The 23,817-nt window shown below is 46.3% G+C and overlaps 1 protein-coding gene across 1 annotated transcript in view; it reads left to right on the top strand.

The window, feature by feature from the left end:
* LOC148049546 (NACHT, LRR and PYD domains-containing protein 12-like) overlaps window positions 1-23,817 on the top strand; it is a 132,113-nt gene that overhangs the window by 29,418 nt on the left and 78,878 nt on the right. Inside the window, exon 3 of the mRNA XM_087703989.1 lies at window positions 6,146-6,178. Within this exon, the coding sequence (XP_087560115.1) occupies window positions 6,146-6,178 (33 nt within the window). The remainder of the gene's footprint in view (window positions 1-6,145; window positions 6,179-23,817) is intronic.

The following is a 23,817-nucleotide window of genomic DNA, read 5'->3' as shown; positions in this document are numbered from 1 at the left end:
CCATTTATGGATGGCCCCAGGATATGAGTAATATATTTGATCTGGCCCTGCTTGATTTCTGGATGGCTTTGATACTATTGAACATAATACCCCTTTGGCTTAGTAGTGCCTTAGGAAAGAGTTGAGTGGCAATTCTTCTTCCAAGCAACCCAGAGGTGGGAGAGAGGGCAAGGGCACAGTCAGTTACTATAATTTTCACCATTGTGGGCCATTCAAGTCCATCAGAAAAAGAAAAAGGGGAAGGCGGAAAATAAATGTACAGAAAGGCATGGAAATTATAAGAAATAAAATATACATTTGTAGACCATTTATACTGTATATAATGTTAAGACCCATGGTGGCACAGGGGTTAGAATGCAGTTCTGCTGGCTATCTGCAGTTCAGCAGTTTGATTCTCACTCTCTCAAGGTTGATTCAGCTTTTTATCCTTCTGAGGTCAGTAAAATGAGGACCCAGATTGTTGGGGGCAATCGGTGGTGGGATTCAAATAATATAACAACCAGTTCTCTGCCTTAATGATTTCTTCCAACAACCAGTTCAGTAAACTGCTCAGAAAATTAACAACTGGTTCTCCCGAATTGGTGTGAACTGGCTTAATCCCACCACTGGGGACAATATGCTGACTCTGTAAACCACTTTAAGAGGGCTATAAAGCACTGTGAAGCTGTAAGCAAATTCCCGATATTTCCTTATCAATAATCTCACTTCAAACTCTATAATGTGATACTTTTCAGCTTCATTCAGATTTCAGCTGCAGGTGTATGTGGATTCTTCAGCAAATTCTATCACATTGTCAGTCAGTCACTGCCCATTGCCCAAGGCAATTTGCTGATTGCCCAAGGCCCAGTTGGCCTTGAGCAAGTGGAGGGCCCCTTGTGGGCTTCAATCCTACTTTTTTTTACGTCCATGGGGGACCACATGCAATTGAACCCAAGATATGGAAAATAGTTTTGATGGGAGGGATGATTCCACCTGTTGAAAAGGATGTGACAGATCATTTGAAGAACACAGGAAGAAACAATTACCTAGATTCTTTCCACATGCATTTCAGGTAGATACCTACCACAGAGATGGTGTTGATTGCATTTATGGATGGCCCCAGGATATGAGTAATATATCTGATCTGGCCCTGCTTGATTTCTCGATGGCTTTGATACTATTGAACATAATACCCCTTTAGCTTAGTAGTGTCTTGGGAAAGAGTTGAGTGGCAATTTTTCTTCCAAGCAACCCAGAGGTGGGAGAGAGGTCAAGGGCACTGTCAGCTACTATAATTTTCACCATTGTGGGCTATTCAAGTCCACCAGAAAAAGAAAAAGGGGAAAGAGGAAAATAAATGTATAGAAAGGCACAGAAATATACATTATAAGTGTAGACCATTTATAATGTATATAATGTCTTAACATTATACCCATAGTGGCACAGTGTATAGAATGCAGTTCTGCAGGGTACCATCAGTTCAGCAGTTTGATTCTCACTGAATCAAGGTTGTCTCAGCTTTTAATTCTTCTGAAGTCAGTAAAATGAGGACCCAGATTGTTGGGGGCAATATGCTGACTCTATAAACCACTTAAAGCAGCTTATAAAACACTGTGAAGCAGTATATAAGTCTAAGTGATATTGCTAGACATTCATAGAAGTTATAAACCCATGCATTTACTTTTTTTAAAAAGATACTCTATGACTTACCCATTTTTTGTGTATTTCACTAATTCTAATCCATCTTTTGTTGCAGATGTTGAAGCTCACCAACTTCCAGATTTATCAGGTAAGGCAGGAATCATTCAAAGGGTCATTGAATTATGTTTAAAACTAATTCAGCATGAGCATTTCTTTTCCTCCTTCCCCATCTATGCAAAGTATTATGAATGGGGAAAACTCCAGGAGGTTTTGTGCTGCTGACCATGAAAAAGAAAGTGAGGACGGGAGGATTCCAATACTTCCCGCCAGCTTCCCAAAAGAAACTCAGTGGGGAAGCCGGCAGGAAGATTGGCCCCATTGATTTTTTTTGCTCTCCCTTGTCATTCTCTTTTTCTGCTTAGATAAGGAAATATTTAAAATGATTACCCAACAATGTAGAGGTTTCTAGTATTATAATATAATTGTCCATGGATAATTTCTGTTAACACAATTTACTCAGAATTTGTAAGTTACATGAAGTCTTCTGTCCATTGGCTAATTGAGGCCATAAATATTCCTTTGCAATCTTAAAGTCTCCTACTGCTAAGAATGCTAACAATGCTAAGAATAGCAGAGAGAATCCATTTTTGTTTTCCAGTCACAATTTCCATGAAATAGTCAAAGAATATAGCCATCACCAAAAATTAAAACGTAAAACCTCTGTTCCAAATATAATAATATTAAGACTTTTCAACAATGTATTTTTAAATGAGATATGATTCCTGTTACGTATATCTCATAAATGGCAATGCTTATTGATTCCTTTTCTATACAAATGTAATTGGGATCCCCACCCTATCGCCAGCCACCTGAAGCTCTAAGCAGATGTGGGGGTGGCGGCGATAAGTTCAAAGCAGCAGGCGGAAGGTAAGCGAGGATTCCCGTCAGCATTTTTTCACGTCAGTGGAAAAAGAGCTACAAGCTCACCCCCACCACCTGAAGCCCCAAGCAGAAGAGGTCCTTGGCTGTTGCGAAGAACCTGTGGCTCTGGGTGCACCACCCCAAGCTGGCATGGTGCACCCAGAGTCACCGCTTCTTCACAACAGCTGAGATGGAAGAGTTAGCTCAGGAGATCTGTGATCTGATGGGAGAGTGAGAGGAGCGGGCTTCGTTGCCAGGCTTGAGGAGGTGGAGCTGTTATGTGAGGGTGAGATCAATCCCTGGCTGCCTCTAGGTTAGGGTGGAGAGCCACCGTGAGCCTCCTTCTCTTGGTCTCCTTGTGCTGGGAGCATCCTTCTCTGGGCAGAAGCAAAGAAGAAGAGTCGTCGCCCTCCTCCTTCAGTGCCTCCTGCCCAGTGCTCTCTCTCGTCTCTGATAAGGATCAGTGCCCAAGGATTTTCTGCCTCATTTGTGGCGGACTGACAGCTGGCAAAACAGAATTTTTTGCCCAGTTAGATGGACATCACTAAGTGGGGATGCATGTGATTGAGTGGGCATGTACATGAGTGGTGTCAAGTTGGCCCCACCCACTCAGTCACATGCTTTCCTCTCCCCCACCTAGCCATGCCCACTGAACCGGTAGTACAATTTTTTGAAACCCACCCCTGGATTCATTGCATTGTCAGCCTGGGTTTTTCAGACTGGGTTTGGTATTTTTGTCTACCTATCGAGATCTTACCAAGACCCTGGGATAGGTAGATGTGGATATTTGATGGTATTATAGATATTGTCACAGGATGGAAGTTGCTCCCAGTAAATCTGCCTTTTGCAATTGACTGATGGCACTTTGTCAATGCTAATGGTGTCCAAGTGGTGCTCCAGTTGTTTTGGGATTGCATCTAAGACACCTATTGCTATTGGTACTACCCTTGCTTGCCTTTGCCACAGTCATTGTATTTCTATTTGTAGGTCTTTGTATTTTGTTATCTCCTCCCATTCTTTCTCTTCTATTCTTCTGTCTCCAGGGTCTGTCACATCCACTAGCCAGATTTTTGGTCTTTCCTATCAACAATCTGGGGTGTTATATGGCAGTTGCCTCTCTCTTTAAATTCTTCTTGTCTCTCTGTTCTCCTTTTCCTGTCCCTCTCCCTTTCCCTTTCTATTTCTTTCCTTTCCTGTTCCTCCTCTCTGAGTTTTCCCCTCTGGTCATATACGAAGCTTGCAATTCTGTGTAACTCCGAAATTTCTAGAGTAGACCAGTTGGACACTATTTTATGGAAGTGTTCCTTAATATCCCGGGAGGATTGGTCAACGAACACTGAGGCCAGTGTCCTCTGGTCCTTCTGGCAGCTCAAGTCTAGGTGGGCATACATTGTGGCTGCCTCAGAAAGCCGGACCCAGAAGGCGTCCGGGTTCTCTTGGTCTCTTTGTATTATTCTTTGAAATTCTGACCAATTTAGAGGTTTTTTTCCCAATTTTCTCTAGGGCTTCCATTAGGTTTTCCTTAGCTCTGGTATATGTGGTCCAGTGATTATCATCATTATAGTCCCAGTCAGGGCGGTGCAGCGGCCAGGCGACTCGTGCCGGGGCAACTTGACCTGGGGCAACTATAACTGGTCTTTTGGCAATTTGTTCAGTTTGCTCAAACAGTTTTAGCTGTTCACCTTTAGTCAGGAAGACATGCAGTAATTGAGTCATGTCTCCCCATGAAGGGTTATGACTCTCCACTATTGTTTTCAGGGTTTGAATCACCTTTTGGGGATCTGCCCTGAAGGTTGGTGCATCTTTTTTCCAAATTACCAGGTCTGAAGCAGAGAAAGGGGTATGTGTTCATATGTGTTGAACACATATTCAAGTTGGCCTCTCTGTCTTCCTGGTATGGGTTTCCTTATCAGTGGGGCAAGTTGAAAGCAAGTTGTCTTTATTGTTTCAGGATGGCCACACCAATGGTGGTGTAGGTCAGCGTTCCTGGGTCAGCTGACAGCAACATACAGTAAGTGTGCATTTTTTATATCATTTTCCTCTTTGAAGTCCTTTTGTTTTCTTTGTATTATTGTTTTACCACCTTTACCTGCAATTAGCAAAAGTAAGGTTCTGTTATTATCGGTTTTCACTGCTATGAGTTCTGCCTGAGTCCAGTTCACTATTCCAGATATTTATCTAATGACTGGAATTGCCCAGGTGTTGATTGCCTTGATGGTATTTCCTCCATTGAATTTGGACTTTGAGATCTTGCTTTCCTAGAAGAATTTGTCAAAGGGAGCTCGAGTCAGAAGACAGCTCAGCTCTACTTTAATAGGAGGCAACTGAGGCAAACTAATTTTTCTCCTTCCTGAAAAGGAAAACTTTGCTGTATAAAAATAAGAAAATTCCTAATATTTCCTTATTGATGATCTCACTTCAAAGTCTATAATGTGATACTTTTCTGCTTCATTCAGCTTTCAGCTGCTGGTGCATGTGGATTCTTCAGCAAATTCTATCACATTGTCAGTCAGTCACTGCCCATTGCACAAGGCAATTTGTCCTGGCTTTTGCCCCAGTAGGCCTTGAGGAAGTGGCTGGGATCCTTGGGGCTTGAATCCTGCCCTCTTTTACATCCAGGGTTAATTAAGGCCTCTCAGGGGACCACATGTAGTTGAACCCAAGAGATGGGAAATGGTTTTCGATGGAAAGGATGATTCCACCTGCTCAAAAGGAGGTGACAAATCATTTGAAGAAAAGAAGAAGAAAAAATTACCTAATTCTTTCCACTTGCATTTCAGGTAGATATCTAGCACAGAGATGGTATTGACTGCATTTATGGATGGCCCCAGGATATGAGTAATATATTTGATCTGGCCCTGCTTGATTTCTGGATGGCTTTGATACTATTGAACATAATACCCCTTTGGCTTAGTGGTGCCTTAGGAAAGAGTTGAGTGGCAATTCTTCTTCCAAGCAACCCAGAGGTGGGAGAGAGGGCAAGGGCACAGTCAGTTACTATAATTTTCACCATTGTGGGCCATTCAAGTCCATCAGAAAAAGAAAAAGGGGAAGGCGGAAAATAAATGTACAGAAAGGCATGGAAATTATAAGAAATAAAATATACATTTGTAGACCATTTATACTGTATATAATGTTAAGACCCATGGTGGCACAGGGGTTAGAATGCAGTTCTGCTGGCTATCTGCAGTTCAGCAGTTTGATTCTCAATCTCTCAAGGTTGATTCAGCTTTTTATCCTTCTGAGGTCAGTAAAATGAGGACCCAGATTGTTGGGGGCAATCAGTGGTGGGATTCAAATAATATAACAACCAGTTCTCTGCCTTAATGATTTCTTCCAACAACCAGTTCAGTAAACTGCTCAGAAAGTTAACAACGGGTTCTCCCGAATTGGTGTGAACTGGCTTAATCCCACCACTGGGGACAATATGCTGACTCTGTAAACCACTTTAAGAGGGCTATAAAGCACTGTGAAGCAGTATTTAGGTCTAAGTTATATTGCTAGACATTCATAGAAGATATAAACGCATGCATTTACTTATTTTTTTAAAAAAGTACTCCATGACTTACCCATTTCACTAATTCTAATCCATCTTTTGTTGCAGATGTTGATGCTCACCAACTTCCAGATTTATCAGGTAAGGCAGGAATCATTCAAAGGGTCATTGAATTATGTTTAAAACTAATTCAGCATGAGCATTTCCTTTCCTCTCCTTCCCCATCTATGCAAAGTATTGTGAATGGGGAAAACTCCAGGAGGTTTTGTGGTGTTGACCATGAAAAAGAAAGGGAGGACGGGAGGAAGGGAGGGAGGATTCCAATACTTCCTGCCAGCTTCCCAAAAGGAAACTCAGTGGGGAAGCCGGCAGGAAGTTTGGCCCCATTGATTTTTTTGCTCTCCCTTTTCATTCTCTTTTTCTGCTTAGATAAGGAAATACTGTATCTAAAATGATTACCAACAATGTAGAGGTTTCTAGTATTATATTATAATTGTCCATGGATAATTTCTGTTAGTACACAATTTCCTGCCCTCCTGCGTCATCAGTTTGTAGCAGGAGGTCATGGACTGTTCAGTGCTGAGGTAGAAGCAGCTGCGGCGGTGGTGAAAGTCAGACTTCTTTGCCAACCTGCTAGCTGGCAAAACAGAAATTTTTGCCGGGTTAGATGGGCATCGCTAAGTGGTTGGGGGGGGTATGTATGCGCATGTGCGAGAATCGGAATGGCGGCCAGGGCTCCTTCATCGCAGAAGACCTGACGGAAAAAGCTTTGGGAGCCCGTGGAACCAGCCTCTTACCGCCTCTGCCAGGGTCCTCCGGGATGACAGGAATTCGGAGGACTTGTGCGGGCCACGAGCTGAGGGAAACCGACGCCTTCTGCCGATCTGGGGCTTCAGACTCTCCGACGCGGCTGGGCGTCCTTGCCGGCGGCCGCAGCGGCCGCAGCGGCCGCATGGTCATGGTGGAAGCGGGGGCGACGGAGGGCGTTTCGCGGCGGCCTCGGCGGCTTCGGCAGCGGCTGGGCACCCTTGGCGGCGAGTGCAGCGGTCTTATGGTGGCACTGGGAGCGGAGACGAGTGAGGGCGTTTCGCGGCGGCTTCAGCAACGGAGGGGTTTTTTGGCCCCTTCTTTACAAGCTCTGAAGCCTGGCGAACAGCTTGGCGGACAGCTCAGAGAGCTTGGGGAATTTATGGTGACTCTGACTGGGTTGATTATTTATCACCGTTGTTTGGAGTTGGGAAATTCGAACGGGGGCTTTGTCCGGCCTAGGCGAAGCGGGCGGCTGACCGGGTATGCCGTGGCTGGAGCCTTTTCCGGATGCCTCCCCCCCCCTCCATATTTAACTCAGCTTCACAGCGACACCATTACCTTCAACAACATTGCTCCCCTTACCAATGCTGTCCCTTCTACCAACGCTGCTACTGGTACTATTACTACTCTTTCCAGCAACATAGCCCCCTGTTCCAGCATTGTTTCCTTTACCAACGCTGCCTTATTTTTCAACGCTGCTCTTTCTACCAACGCTGCCTTCTTTACCAACATTGGTTCCCTGCCGCCTTGGACTTTGCCTACCAGATTTCCCTCACCCATAGACCTAGGGCCTGTGATCCTGTTTGTCTTAGCCCTGACTATTACCATCATTACTACTGGTTTCTATCCCCAGAAGGAAACTTTGGTCTGGGCTGTGGATGGACAGCTGATGGCAACAAACTGAACTCGCACTTTAAAATTTTTTAATCAATTGCGCAACTATTTTAGCTCTCATTCTTTCTTTTCTTTCATCTTTTTCTTCTTTCTTTGTACGGGCTATGCATGAGGTACGTATGAGATGAATGAATGTCCCACTTTTATGATTATATTGTTGTAAATTTTGTGTTTTTTAACTATTACGTGGGGACTGTTTGGGGGAGTGTATGAGTATGTGTGATTCGGAGGACCTGCCGGGAGTTGCGGGGGCTACGGGGGTGGTTGAGGGGACCAGAGACACGGGAGAGGGTCGGGGTATTGCGGTCGTAACAGGGAGGGGCAGATACGGCGGGGACTTCAGGGCAGGCCATTACCGGGGAAGGAGGGTTCGCTACATTACAGAGACCCCTCCTTCCGGCCCTGGGAGTCCCACTCCAAGACCAGATGGCGTAAGTAGTCAGGACCCTGGTCTCAGGCTGTTGTCGCTAAATGCCAGGTCTGTTGTTCATAAAGCTCCTCTCGTCCGGGACTTAATTACAGACGAGAGGGCAGACCTGGCATGTATTACTGAAACCTGGCTGGGCCCAGAGGGAGGAGTCCCCCTTGTAGAGCTGTGCCCAGAAGGATTTCAGGTGCTGCATCAGCCGAGAGCCCAGGGAAGGGGTGGGGGTGTGGCCGCCGTTATCCGGGAGTCGTTAGTTCCTCGTAGGGTCCCTGCTCCGGAGATTGTCGGGTGTGAGTCTTTGCTGTTAAAGTTGGACCTCAAGGGTCAAGTGGGTTTGCTGCTAACGTACCTGCCTCCCAACAGCGTTGCAGCAGCCCTCCCCTCGCTCCTCGAGTCGGTAGCCGAGCTGGCAGTTGAGTTCCCTAGGTTGATGGTCCTGGGGGACTTTAATTTGCCGTCGCTCGGTGAAAACTCTGATGGGGCGCAGGAGTTCATGGCTTCCATGACAGCCATGGGCTTGACCCAAGTAATTCGAGGCCCAACCCACGCAGCGGGACACATGCTTGACCTTGTATTTCTCTCGGAGCAGTGGATTTGTGATCTTGGTCTGAGGGGGAGCGACATCATACCCCTGTCGTGGTCAGACCATTGCCTACTGAGGCTCAACTTCCGGAGGCCAAACCCCCACTGTAGGGAGGAGGAACCGACCAGGTGGTTCCGCCCCAGGCGTCTTATGGAACCGTCAAGGTTCCAGACAGAGCTTGGGGTTATTCCTGACACTTTCGCCCACAGTCCGGTGGAGACTCTGGCTGCTGCGTGGCACTCGGCAGCGTCGGAGGCCCTCGACCGGATTGCGCCACTGCGGCTCCTCCGAGGCGGCGGATCCCGGAGACCCCCTTGGTTCACCGAGGAGCTCCGGGAGATGAAGCGCCGGAGGAGATGCCTAGAGCACCGTTGGAGGTCCGATAAGTCCGAATCGAACCGAGCAATGGTAACCATCTGCACCAGGGAATATACTAGAGCACTTAGGGCAGCAAAAAGATCGCACATAGCCACCCTGGTTGCATCCGCTGAGTCTCGTCCAGCCGCCCTGTTTAGGATAACCCGCTCCCTATTGAACAAAAGGGAGACGGGGGAACCCCTGCAGGGCAGAGCTGAAGAATATGCCCAATTCTTAGCGGACAAAATTGCTCGGTTTCGGTCGGACTTGGACTCCACACCTACAGTTCCAGCCGAGGCACAGGGGGACCAAGTAGAACAGCTCTGGGTTGAGTTTCAGGACGTTACCCCCGGGGATGTGGACAAGGCCATGAGAGCTGTAAGTTCCTCCACCTGTGTTCTGGATCCGTGTCCCTCATGGCTGGTTACTAACTGCAGTGAGGTGACACGAGGCTGGATCCAGGCGGTTGTAACCGCCTCCCTTCGGGAGGGGAACTTCCCCGCCGCACTGAAAGCGGCGGTGGTGAGACCCCTCCTGAAGAAACCATCCTTGGATCCAGCTGTTCTTAACAGCTATCGCCCGGTCTCCAACCTTCCCTTCTTGGGGAAGGTTGTTGAGAAGGTGGTGGCCTTCCAGCTCCAACGGTCCTTGGAGGAAGCAAACTATCTAGACCCCTTCCAGTCAGGCTTCAGACCCGGTTACAGCACAGAAACCGCTTTGGTCGCATTGATGGATGATCTTTGGAGAGCCAGAGATGAAGGACATTCCTCCATCCTGGTCCTCCTTGACCTCTCAGCGGCTTTCGATACCATCGACCATGGTATCCTTCTGTGACGACTGCGGGAGGTGGGTGTGGGAGGCACCGTGCTACGGTGGTTCTCCTCCTACCTCTCGGACAGGTCGCAGTCGGTGTTAGTGGGGGGGCAGAGATCGTCCCCTAGGCCCCTAAATTATGGGGTGCCGCAGGGCTCGGTCTTATCCCCCCTACTATTTAACATCTACATGAAACCGCTGGGAGAGATCATCCGCAGGCACGGGATTAGATACCATCAATATGCGGACGATACTCAATTGTATCTGTCCGCCCCGTGCCAAATCAATGAAGCGGTTGACGTGATGAGCCGGGGCCTTGAGGCCGTCATGGACTGGATGAGGGTTAACAAGCTTGTGCTCAACCCAGAAAAGACCGAGTGGCTGTTGTGTTTTCCTCCCAAAGATTTGGCCAATATTCCAACACTCAGGCTGGGGGGTCAAATTTTACACCCCTCAGAGAGGGTCCGCAACTTGGGAGTCCTCCTGGATCCACAGCTGTCATTCGACCACCACTTAACGGCTGTGACCAGGGGGGCATTCGCCCAGGTACGCCTGGTGCGCCAGTTGCGACCCTACCTGAATCGGGAGGCTCTCACAACAGTCACTCGGGCCCTTGTGACCTCTAGGCTGGAATACTGCAATGTGCTCTACATGGGGCTACCCTTGAGGAGCATCCGGCGACTTCAGCTAGTGCAGAACGCAGCCGCGCGAGTGATTGCGGGTGCACCTCGATTCACCCGCATAACACCTATCCTCCGCGAGCTGCGTTGGCTACCTGTCGATCTCCGGATGCGCTTCAAGGTGCTATTAATCACCCATAAAGCCCTACATGGCAGTGGATCTGGATACTTGAGAGACCGCCTTCTGCCAATTACTTCCCTGCGACCTATAAGATCCCATAGACTAGGCCTCCTCCGCATTCCATCGGCCAGCCAGTGTCGGCTGGCAACTACAAGGAGGAGGGCCTTCTCAGCAGTAGCCCCGACCCTTTGGAACGAGCTCCCCGTGGAGATTCGTACCCTCTCCACCGTCCAAGCCTTCCGCATAGCCTTGAAGAACTGGCTCGCCCGTCAGGCCTGGGGATAAGGATCGTTACCCCGCCCGAATGATGAATGTATGTTGTCTATTATTTTATTATATGTTGTTATCTTAATGTTGTATTCCCCCCTTCCTGGTTTTGTGTGAGCCGCCCTGAGTCCCCTCAGGGAAAAGGGCGGCCTACAAATGCTAATAAAAACCATAAAAAAAACCATAAACCATGTAACTGAGTGGGCATGTACATGAGTGATGTCAAGTTGGCCCCGCCAACTCAGTCACATGCTTTCCCCTCCCCTACCTAGCCATGCCCACTGAACCAGTAGTAAAAAAAAATTGAAACCCGCCCCTGGATTCATTGCATTGTCAGCCAGATTTTCAGACTGGGTTTGGCATTTTTGTCTACCTATCGAGATCTTACCAAGAACCTGGACTAGGTAGATGTGGATATTTGATGGTATTATAGATATTGTCACAGGATGGAAGTTGCTCCAGTAAAGCTGCCTTTTACAATTGACTGATGGCACTTTGTCAATGCCAATGGTGTCCAAGTGGTGCTCCTGTGTTTTTGGGATTGCATCTAAGACATCTATTACTATTGGTACTACCCTTGCTTGCCTTTGCCACAGTCATTATATTTCTATTTGTAGGTCTTTGTATTTTGTCATCTTCTCCCACTCTTTCTCTTCTATTCTTCTGTCTCCAGGCACTGTCACATCCACTAGCCATACTTTTTGGTCTTTCCTATCAACAATCTGGGATGTTATATGGCAGGTGCCTCTCTATTTAAATTCTGAAATCCCAGAGCAATTTAACTTCTTCATTTTCTATGATTTTATCTGTTTTATGGTCTCGCCAGTTCTTGCTTATAGGCAAATGATATTTCCTGCAGATCTTCCAATTCCAATTGTTGCTACTTTGTCATGCTATTGCTCGTAGTCAGTCTGGGCAATCTTCTTGCAGCAGTTTATCAGATGGTCCACTGTTTTATCAACTTCTTTCCATAGGCAGGACTTACTGTCTGTTCCTGTCGTCTTAATTCTGGCTTTGTATCCATTTGTCATTAAGGCTTCCTAAAAGTGAGAAAAATTAACCAGTGGAACATCTTCCCTTCAGAAATTGTGGGTTATTCACCACTGGAGATTTTTAAGAAGAGACTGCACAGTCACTTGCCAGAAATGGTATAGGTTCTCCTAGTTGAGCAGGGGACTGGACTAGAAGACCTCCAAGGCCCCTTCCAGATTCGACTCTATTCCATTCTATTCCATTCCATTCCTCCCCTCCCTTTCTCTTTTCTACTCTTCTTTTCTCCCCTCCCCTCCCCTCCCATCCTATCCTATTCTCTCTCATGACCCCCAAGTGGAAAGAAATTGAGACTTGACTTTGGGAAAGGACAGCCTCCAAATATCTAAAATCCCTATGAGCATTTCTACATCAGGAATCCTAAATTTGTGAGGCAAGAAGTATCCCAGACCCTTAATCCCAAGAAGAAATCCTATTGGTGCCTTGATGCAACCTATATCACTGCTTTAGTTTGCCTGATGTTTTATTGGATGGCAACATATTGGTCTATGTAGAAATAGCAGCCTTCTTGAAGGAGGGAACAACCTTCCCACTCTTTGAAGTGCTGCCACAGATCTAGGGGGCTGCAATTTCATGAAATTACTGAGTCCAGAGAAGACTGAAAAGATTGAATGACTGATGCAGCACTATTGAAACCAGTTTATCTGAAATATGGTGAAGAGCTCAGTCAGCTTTAAAACTTGAATGCCTGAGAGAGATATATATACGTAATTGGAAAAAACAAAGGGATTGTTATCCAAATTGGGAGCTTGATGACATGATGAAGATGGTATGCATGTTTTCCCAAATTTAAGACGTACTTGGAGAATAAATGGTAGAGTGTCAGCATCCCTCCATAATATAATTAGGAAAGAAAGACTCAAAGATTCCATGTGTAGGAAATCAAAAGTACTTTTACTAATTACATATGGCTAGAGAGCGATTGCATAGCAAAGTCTGGTTAATTAGGCGCGAAAGCAGTTGATATATAGAATAGCCCTTTCCACACCCCCTGGCATCATAGGCCCAGTCCAATCATAAGTCCTTCAAGTGTCAGGTGTGAGATAACTTCAAAAGGCATCATGAAGATGGAATGTCGGTGCCGTTAGTCTAAGCGGGAAAACCCCCACGCATGCGTAGTCCGTCCATCCAGAGAACTCCAGAACCTTCCTCCAGCACAATGAGTAACCCCACCCAAAATACCGTGCCCTCCCTCCCCGTTTCATGGCAGCTGAAGCAACAGCAAAGCAGAAGCTGACATCCTGCCGTCCCCCGGAAAAAGGCGATCATGCCTAAAAAAAAAACCAAACAGACGAACAACAAAACACAAAAGAAATAGGGAGGGGAAAGAGAAAAATTAAGGCTTGTCAGGATAAGCATCATAAAACTTCTGAAGGAGGCGGGGGGCACGAACATGGGATTTGGCAACCCATTCCGTATGAGAGGGAGGGAAATGTTTCCAAGCCACCAAGTATTGGATGCGATTACGCCGCTTGTGGGAATCAAGAATTTGACGAACTTCAAAATGCTGTTCACCATCAATGAGCAAAGGAGCAGGCGGAGGGTCATCAGGTGGACGCAGATGTGAAACCCGGACAGGTTTAATCAGGTTAATGTGGAATACCGGGTGAACCCGGTTGAGGTGCTTGGGTAATTGCAAGCGAACGAAGACAGGATTGATGACCTTCACAACGGGGAATGGACCCACATATTTCGGACCCAACTTTTTGGACTTCTGCGTGGTGTGAAGGAATTTAGTGGACAAATAAACCATGTCTCCCTCCCGGTATTCATAAGGCTGCGTACGCTTTTTGTCCGCCTGTTTCTTATGGGCACGATGTGCAGCATCCAGAGTTGACAGGGTCAAAGGCCAAATGCGGCTGAGACGGTCACTCCAGTCAGCGACGGAGGGAACTTGGGGCTGGTCCTGAGGCAATTCAGGAATAGGGACAAAATCTTGACCATAGACGACTCGGAAAGGTGTGAACCCCGTGCTGGAATGGACAGAGTTGTTGTAAGCCACTTCAGCGTGGGGTAACAAATCGACCCAATCATCTTGTTGATAATTGATGAAACAACGTAAATATTGTTCAAGAACAGAATTAGTCCGTTCACAGCCGCCATTAGTCTGAGGATGGTAGGCGGAGCTAAGGCCCTGGGCAGAGCCAATACGTTTGAGAAATTCTTTCCAGAAAACTGATGTGAACTGGACACCTCTATCGGAGATGATGCGATCAGGTACCCCATGCAAGTGGTAAATATGGGAAATGAAGAGTTTAGCTAGTGCCTTAGCGGAAGGAATTTTGTGGCATGGCATGAAATGAACCTTTTTGGAAAACAAGTCCGGGACAACCCAGATGACAGTGTGCCCCTGGCTCTTGGGGAGCTCAACAATAAAGTCCATAGAAATCTCCTTCCAAGGGGCAACAGGCCGGGCAACAGACTGGAGTAACCCTTGAGGTTTCCCAGGGGGCCGTTTAGCAGCCGCACAAACGGGGCAACTGGCAACATAAAGTTCAATGTCCTTCTTCAAAGAGGGCCACCAGAATTGCCTCTTTACTAAATGTAAAGTTTTAACGAAACCAAAATGACCCGCCAGTTTGGAGTCATGAGCGCAGCGGAGGATCCTGAGACGGAGGGACGCAGGGACATACAATTTGGCGCCGACCCATGGCAATTCGTCCCTCATAGTGCACTCATCCCGATGCTTTAGGAACCAGTCATCTTGAGGAAGTGCGAGTTTGAGGTCAGAAAGAATGTCTTGAGGCACTTCTACTTTTGCGTGGGCCTGTTGGCGAGTAATGACCGGGGCTGCCAGGCTGGAAGTGGGGACCACTGGTTGTACGATGCTCAGTTTAGAGCAGTTATATTGAGGGAGTCTGGACAAGGCATCTGCCATGAAATTCTTCCCACCTGAGATGTATTTGAGTGTGAAGTTGAAATGGTTGAAATGTTGGGCCCACCGCATTTGTTTGGGGGAGAGACGGCGCGGCGTTCTCAAAGCTTCCAAATTCTTGTGGTCAGTCCACACCTCGAAAGGGTGTTTAGCGCCTTCCAGGAAATGGCGCCACGTGCTCAGGGCCCAATGGACCGCAAATGCTTCTTTTTCCCAAACCGCCCAACGTCTCTCTGTGTCCGTGAGCTTCTGGGAGGTATATGCGCAAGGTTGTAGGTTACCTTGGTCGTTGGTTTGCAGCAAGACGGCCCCAATGGCGACGTCGCTGGCATCAGCTTGGACGACGAAAGGCTTGTCCATGTCGGGATGCTTCAGCACCGGCTCTGCAGCAAACAGACGTTTCAGTTTTTCGAAAGCTGCCTGACATTCCATGGTCCAGTCTAGAGGTTTGCTAGGCTTAGGTTTAGGTTCTCCTTTGGATTTGAGCAAATTAGTTATAGGAAGCGCAATTTTGGCAAAAGAAGGAATGAATTGACGGTAGAAATTAGCAAAACCTAAAAATTTTTGCAATTGCCTACGAGTTCTGGGCGCGTCCCACTCAGTGACCGCCCTCACCTTTTCAGGGTCCATTTCACTGCCGGCTGGAGAGATGCGATATCCAAGGTAGTCAATTTTAGTTTGGTGAAATTCACACTTAGACAATTTGGCATAAAGATCAGCGGCCCGGAGTTTCTTCAAAACAGTGCGCACAAGTGTGACATGTTGGTAGTAGGTGCGAGTATAGATAAGGATATCGTCCAAATGTACGATGACGCCTTTGTAGAGGTGGTCATGCAAGATCTCATTAATTAATTGCATAAAAACTGCAGGTGCCCCCTGCAGGCCAAATGGCATGACCCGGAACTGGAAACAGCCAAGAGGGCAATTGAAAGCCGTCTTCCACTCGTCTCCCTCCTTTATGCGCACTCTATAGTAAGCGTCCCTGAGGTCCAATTTAGTGAAAATGCGGCCCTTTCCCAGCTGGGCCAACATGTCCTTCATCAACGGAAGTGGGTAGAGGTTTTGGGCGGAGATGCATTTTAAGTTTTTAAAGTTAACACACAAACGAAGAGGGCCATCTTTTTTCTCACGGAATAATACAGGAGCAGCCACTTTGGGTCGAGCAGGTTCGATAAACCCACGTTCTAAATTTTTATCAATGAACTTGCGCATTTCTTCCATCTCTCTGGGTGACATGGAATAGATCTGGGGTTTTGGCAGCTTAACCCCGGGTAGAATGTCAATCGAGCAGTCGGTAGGCCTGTGGGGTGGAAGTTTGTCAGAGGACTTTTCGCTAAAAACCTCCTTGAGGTCCCAATATACTTTAGGAATTTTCTCCTCTCCATCAATCCTCTCCTGCCCTCTAGCGGCCACCTCAGGAGCGTCAGAAACAGTTCGTTCAGGAATGCCCTCCCCCTCCGGAGGCTCCTTTGTGCGAATGCGCAGCCAGCCAGCCCTCCAATTTATGCGAGGGTTCCACTTCCGGAGCCAAGGAAGGCCCAAAATCAGAGGCCTGTCCATTCCAGGCGCTACTATAAAAGAGATTAGTTCTGTGTGGGAGCCCATCCTCATTTCCAATGACTCAGTAAAAAAATGGGCGGGCCCCCCTCCCGCAATGGACCCATCAATCTGGCAAAAAGCAATGGGGGTTTTCAAAGTCCGTAATTTGAGACCCAGTTTCTCAACCATGGTAGGGTTGATCATGCACCGGGAACACCCTGAGTCAAGCAAGGCGTGAAGGGATGCCGGCTGCCCATCAGGGGGAACTTTTAATTCTATGGGGAATAGCATGGGGCCTTTGTTTGAACTCACCCAGTGAGGCGATGCTTCATCATCCGAGTCCTCGGAAGAGGTGGAGGGGGCGTCTGCTTCTCCCTCCAAGACGTGGCCGAAGCGAGGGGGTCTGGAATCCATAGCGAAGGCAGCTTCCTTCTTCCTCTTGTCGGAGGCTCTGCCAGACTTCTCCTCCCGCTTGGGTGGGGGTTGGGAGGTGGAGGGTAATTTAGCACGGCAGTCGGGGGCGCGATGGCCTAATTTCCCACAACGGAAACACGTTACTGGTCTGGACCTCCCGGAGGGGGCCCCTCGCCCTTCACCCTTCCCCCCGAACGGAGCTTTGCGGCCTGGGGGAGGGGTGGTCTTTGCAGCTTTCTTCTCTCTCATTCGTCTTTCCTCTTTGGCACAACGAAGCCTGGTTAAATCCAGCTCGATGTCAGCTGCGTGCTCAAACCAGACGGTCAAGCACCTGGGCAGATTGCGATTGACGCATTGCTGATAGATTTCCTCATCTAAGCCTAAAGCAAATTTGTCCAAAAGCACGTCCTCCCTCCATCCTCTCATGTACTGGGACAGGCGTTGAAAGTCTTGAATATACCGAGCCACAGGCCTGTCATCCTGTTCGAGGGTTATAAATTTTAATTTGCTTCGCTTCTCAGTCAGGGGGTCATCAAAGTGTCTTTTGAAAGCCTCCATAAACCTATTAAAATCCCTCAGGAGGGGGGAAGCTGACAGATGCAACGCATTGCTCCAGTCAGCCGCTTCGCTGTCTAAAGAGAGTAGAATCATTCTTACTCTCATAGTGTCACTTTCAAAATCACGGCCGTAGATTTCCATGTAATTAAAGACTTGCATAATAAAAGGCCCCAGGTTTGCAGAATCTCCATTAAATCTCACAGGCAGGGGGGGGATTTTGGCCATTCGGTGTCTTCGTGAAGGTGGGGCCCCTGGTCTGGCAAACGCCTCAGCAGCAGTGGGTGTAACAGCCTGAGGGGGGGTGAATCAGCGCATGGGTACTCTCGCTCCCAGCCCCTCCTGTCCTCTTCATCTTCTCCACCTATTTCCCCAAAGTACCTTTGTCCCCAGTAATCAGGTAGATCTCTCCTCTGGGGTTTTCTCACAGCTCCCGTCTCCAACGGTCTTTGTCGGGGTTGTCTTCGGGTAACCCCCGCATCCCAGCTTGCCCCCTCCTCTCTTTGTCCTACCGAGGTGGACCATGGTGGGGGAGGTGGGTCAGGCTGGCTTGAAATCTGCAGCTGAAGTAAATCTTCATGAAGCGAGAGTTCGGGAGGGCCGGCCTCGTGAAACGAGAGTTTGGGGGTCCTGGCCTCGGTGGAAGCCCCCTCACAAACGGCCTCCTTTTCTCCGCTGGCTGGTGAAGACATTTACACCCTTCACGGTAGATGTTGGTCTCCTGGAAAGGGTTTTTCAGACTTTGCTACTTGTCAGCATCCCTCCATAATATAATTAGGAAAGAAAGACTCAAAGATTCCATGTGTAGGAAATCAAAAGTACTTTTACTAATTACATATGGCTAGAGAGCGGTTGCATAGCAAAGTCTGGTTAATTAGGCGCGAAAGCAGTTGATATATAGAATAGCCCTTTCCACACCCCCTGGCATCATAGGCCCAGTCCAATCATAAGTCCTTCAAGTGTCAGGTGTTAGATAACTTCAAAAGGCATCATGAAGATGGAATGTCGGTGCCGTTAGTCTAAGCGGGAAAACCCCCATGCATGCGTAGTCCGTCCATCCAGAGAACTCCAGAACCTTCCTCCAGCACAATGAGTAACCCCACCCAAAATACCGTGCCCTCCCTCCCCGTTTCATGGCAGCTGAAGCAACAGCAAATCAGAAGCTGACATAGAGGCTTGTAATGTGGGTTACACTCACCAAACACCACAAAGCCCTCACTGTTGGGTGGTGAAGGATTTCTACCCCCACCATCCTCACATGGAAAAGAAATTGGGATAGAAATGTGAGTACTGCAGAAAGAAATATGGGATCCTCCTGGCTGAAATCAGCAGGGAGCACTGAGCACAATTTTCTATGATTTTATCTGTTTTATGGTCTCGCCCGTTCTTGCTTGCAGGGAAATGATATTTCCTGTAGATCTTCCAATTCACTCTTGTTGCTACTTTGTCATGCTACTGTGCGTGGTCAGTCTGGGCAATCTTCTTGCAGCAGTTTATCAGATGGTCCACTGTTTTGTCAGCTTCTTTCCATAGGCAGCACTTACTGTCTGTTCCTGTCCTCTTAATTCTGGCTCTGTATCAATTTGTCGTTAAGGCTTGTGCAGTCAGAATTAATCTTTTGGTCTCTTTCTTCAACTTTCCTGATCTTAGCAATTAGCAAAAGTAAGGTCTTGTTATTATCTGCTATAAGTTCTGCCTGAGTCCAGTTCACTATTCCAGATATTTATCTAATGACTGGAATTGCCCAGGTGTTGATTGCCTTGATGGTATTTCTTCCATTGAATTTGGACTTTGAGATCTTGCTTTCCTAGAAGAATTTGTTGAGGGGAGCTCGAATCAGAAGACAGCTCAGCTCTACTTTAATAGGAGGCAACTGAGGCAAACTAATTTTTCTCCTTCCTGAAAATGAAAGTTTAGCTGTATAAAAATAAGCAAATTCCTAATATTTTTTTATTGATAATCTCACTTCAAAGTCTATACTGTGATACTTTTCTGTTTCATTCAGCTTTCAGCTGCTGGTGCATGTGGATTCTTCAGCAAATTCTATCACATTGTCAGTCAGTTACTGCCCATCGGACAAGGCAGTTTGTCCTGGCTTTTGCCCCCGTTGGCCCTGAGGAAGTGGCTGGGATCCTTGGGGGCTTGAATCCTGCCCTCTTTTACATCCAGGGTTAATTAAGGCCTCTCAGGGGACCACATGTAGTTGAGCCCAAGAGATGGGAAATGGTTTTCGATGGGAAGGATGATTCCACCTGCTCAAAAGGAGGTGACAAATCATTTGAAGAAAGCAAGAAGAAAAAATTACCTAATTCGTTCCACTTGGATTTCAGGTAGAGATCTAGCACAGAGATGGTATTGACACCATTTATGGATGGCCCCAGGATATGAGTAATATATTTGATCTGGCCCTGCTTGATTTCTGGATGGCTTTGATACTATTGAACATAATACCCCTTTGGCTTAGTAGTGCCTTAGGAAAGAGTTGAGTGGCAATTCTTCTTCCAAGCAACCCAGAGGTGGGAGAGAGGGCAAGGGCACAGTCAGTTACTACAATTTTCACCATTGTGGGCCATTCAAGTTCATCAGAAAAAGAAAAAGGGGAAGGCGGAAAATAAATGTACAGAAAGGCATGGAAATTATAAGAAATAAAATATACATTATAAATATAGACCATTTATACTGTATATAATGTTAAGACCCATGGTGGCACAGGGGTTAGAATGCAGTTCTGCTGGCTACCTGCAGTTTAGCTGCAATCTTTGTTTTCTTGACCCTAGAAAGCAAATCATTAGTGGTTAGAATAAAATCAATCCTTGAAAGGTCTTTGTATTTTGTTATCTTCTCCCATTCTTATATGGCAGGTGCCTCTTTATTTAAATTCTAAAATCCCAGAGCAATTTAACTTCTTCATTTTCTATGATTTTATCTGTTATATGGTCTCGCCCATTCTTGCTTGCAGGGAAATGATATTTCCTGCAGATCTTCCAATTCACTCTTGTTGCAACTTTGTCATGCTACTGCGCGTAGTCACTCTGGGCAATCTTCTTGCAGCATTTTACTTATTTTTAAAAAAAAGTACTCCATGACTTACCCGTTTCACTAATCCTAATCCATCTTTTGTTACAGATGTTGCTGCTCACCAACTTCCAGATTTATCAGGTAAGGCAGGAATCATTCAAAGGGTCATTGAATTTTGTTTAAAACTAATTCAGCATGAGCATTTCCTTTCCTCTCCTTCCCCATCTATGCAAAGTATTGTGAATGGGGAAAACTCCAGGAGGTTTTGTGGTGCTGACCATGAAAAAGAAAGGGAGGACAGGAGGATTCCAATACTTCCTGCCAGCTTCCCAAAAGGAAACTCAGTGGGCAAGCCGGCAGGAAGTTTGGCCCCATTGATTTTTTTTGCTCACCCATGTCATTCTCTTTTTCTGTTTAGATAAGGAAATATTTAAAATGATTAGCCAACAATGTAGAGGTTTCTAGTGTTATATTATAATTGTCCATGGATAATTTCTGTTAGTACACAATTGCCTGCCCTCCTGCGTCATCAGTTTGTAGCAGGAGGTCATGGACTGTTCAGTGCTGAGGTAGTAGCAGCTGCGGCGGTGGTGAAAGTGAGACTTCTTTGCCAGCCTGCTAGCTGGCAAAACAGAATTTTTTGCCCGATTAGATGGGCATCGCTAAGTGGAGGGGGCATGTGACTGAGTGGGCATGTGCATGATTGATGTCAAGTTGGCCCCGCCAACTCAGTCACATGCTTTCCCCTCCCCCACCTAGCCATGCCCACTGAACTGGTAGTAAAAAAAAATTGAAACCCACCCCTGGATTCATTGCATTGTCAGCCAGATTTTCAGACTGGGTTTGGTTTTTTTGTATACCTATCGAGATCTTACCAAGAACTTGGGATAGGTAGATGTGATATTTGATGGTGTTATAGATATTGTCACAGGATGGAAGTTGCTCCCAGTAAAGCTGCCTTTTGCAATTGACTGATGGCACTTTGTCATTGCCAATGGTGTCCAAGTGGTGCTCCAGTTGTTTTGGGATTGCATCTAAGACACCTATTGCTATTGGTACTACCCTTGCTTGCCTTTACCACAGTCATTGTATTTCTATTTGAAGGTCTTTGTATTTTGTTATCTTCTCCCATTCTTATATGGCAGGTGCCTCTCTATTTAAATTCTAAAATCCCAGAGCAATTTAACTTCTTCATTTTCTATGATTTTATCTGTTTTATGGTCTCCCCCGTTCTTGCTTGCAGGGAAATGATATTTCCTGCAGATCTTCCAATTCACTCTTGTTGCCACTTTGTCATGCCTCTGTACGTAGTCAGTCAGGGCAATCTTCTTGCAGCAGTTTATCAGATGGTTCACTGTTTTGTCACCTTTTTTCCATAGGCAGGACTTACTGTCTGTTCCTGTCCTCTTTATTCTGGCTCTGTATCGATTTGTCGTTAAGGCTTGTGCAGTCAGCATTAATCTTTTGGTCTCTTTCTTCAACTTTCCTGATCTTAGCAATGAGCAAAAGTAAGGTCTTGTTATTGGTGGAGGGAAATAAATGTATAGAAAGGCACAGAAATATACATTATAAATGTAGACCATTTATAATGTATATAATGTCTTAACATTATACCCATAGTGGCACAGTGTATAGAATGCAGTTCTGCAGGGTACCATCAGTTCAGCAGTTTGATTCTCACGGACTCAAGGTTGACTCAGCTTTTAATTCTTCTGAAGTCAGTAAAATGAGGACCCAGATTGTTGGGGGCAATATGCTAACTCTGTAAACCACTTAAAGCGGCTTATAAAACACTGTGAAGCAGTATATAAGTCTAAGTGATATTGCCAGACATTCATAGAAGTTATAAACTCATGCATTTACTTACTTTTTTTTAAAGATACTCTATGACTTACCCATTTTTTGTGTATTTCACTAATTCTAATCCATCTTTTGTTGCAGATGTTGAAGCTCACCAACTTCCAGATTTATCAGGTAAGGCAGGAATCATTCAAAGGGTCATTGAATTATGTTTAAAACTAATTCAGCATGAGCATTTCCTTTCCTCCTTCCCCATCTATGCAAAGTATTATCAATGGGGAAAAGTCCAGGAGGTTTTGTGGTGCTGACCATGAAAAAGAAAGGGAGAGAGGGAGGATTCCAATATTTCCTGCCAGCTTCCCAAAAGGAAACTCAATGGGCAAGCCGGCAGGAAGTTTGGCCCCATTGATTTTTTTTGCTCACCCATGTCATTCTCTTTTTCTGCTTAGATAAGGAAATATTTAAAATGATTACCCAACAATGTAGAGGTTTCTAGTATTATATTATAATTGTCCATGGATAATTTCTGTTAATACACAATTTACTCAGAATTTGTAACCCATGTATCCAACATTATTGGTTCTTCAATATTTTGAGCCCACTTTATCATACAATCTTTAACTAATTTTGTTTCTGAATCCATCTGTATTAATATATTATATATCCTCTTTATATGCATTAAGCTTTGATCTCTTATTTATATATTTTATATATACCAATTTTTTGATCTATTTTCCACCTGGCTTGTAATTGCCCATACTGGAACCATGTTTGAACTACCTTCTCCTCTTTTAATACCTCTAAAGATTTTAGTTGTAAAGTGGAAAAAGAGCTGCAAGCTCACCCCCACCACCTGAAGCCCCAAGCAGAAGAGGTCCTTGGCTGTTGCGAAGAACCTTTGGCTCTGGGTGCACCACCCCTGCTTCGTTCTCTTTGAGATCTGTTTTGCAAACAAGATGCAAAACGGCTCTCAAAGAGAACGAAGCAGGCATGGTGCACCCAGAGTCACCGCTTCTTCACAACAGCTGAGACGGAAGAGTTAGCTCAGGAGATCTATGATCTGATGGGAGAGTGAGAGGAGCGGGCTTCCATGCCAGGCTTTAGGAGGTGGAGCTGTTATGGTGAGATCAATCCCTGGCTGCCTCTAGGTTAGGGTGGAGAGCCACCTTGAGCCTCCTTCTCTTGGTCTCCTTGTGCCGGGAGCATCCTTCTCTGGGCAGAAGCAAAGAAGAAGAAGAGTTGCTGCCCTCCTCCTCCAGTGGCTTCTGCCCAGTGCTCTCTCTCATTTCCGATAAGGATCAATGGTCAGGGATTTTCTGCCTCATTTGTGGTGGACTGACAGCTGGCTGAACAGAAATTTTTGCCCGGTTAGATAGACATCACTGGGCATGTACATGAGTGGTATCAAGTTGGCCCTGCCCACTCAGTCACATGCTTTCCCCTCCCCCACCTAGCCATGCCCACTGAACCGGTAGTACAATTTTTTGAAACCCACCCCTGGATTCATTGCATTGTCAGCCTGGGTTTTTCAGACTGGGTTTGGTATTTTTGTCTACCTATCGAGATCTTACCAAGAA

The sequence above is a fragment of the Thamnophis sirtalis genome, unplaced genomic scaffold (genome assembly GCF_051295495.1).
Source record: "Thamnophis sirtalis isolate CommonGarterSnake01/CBP01778 unplaced genomic scaffold, rThaSir2_p1.2 scaffold_1, whole genome shotgun sequence".
NCBI classification, from domain to species: domain Eukaryota; kingdom Metazoa; phylum Chordata; class Lepidosauria; order Squamata; family Natricidae; genus Thamnophis; species Thamnophis sirtalis.
Note: the sequence above shows the minus strand (reverse complement) of the source record. Positions and strands in the feature narration are given on the sequence as shown.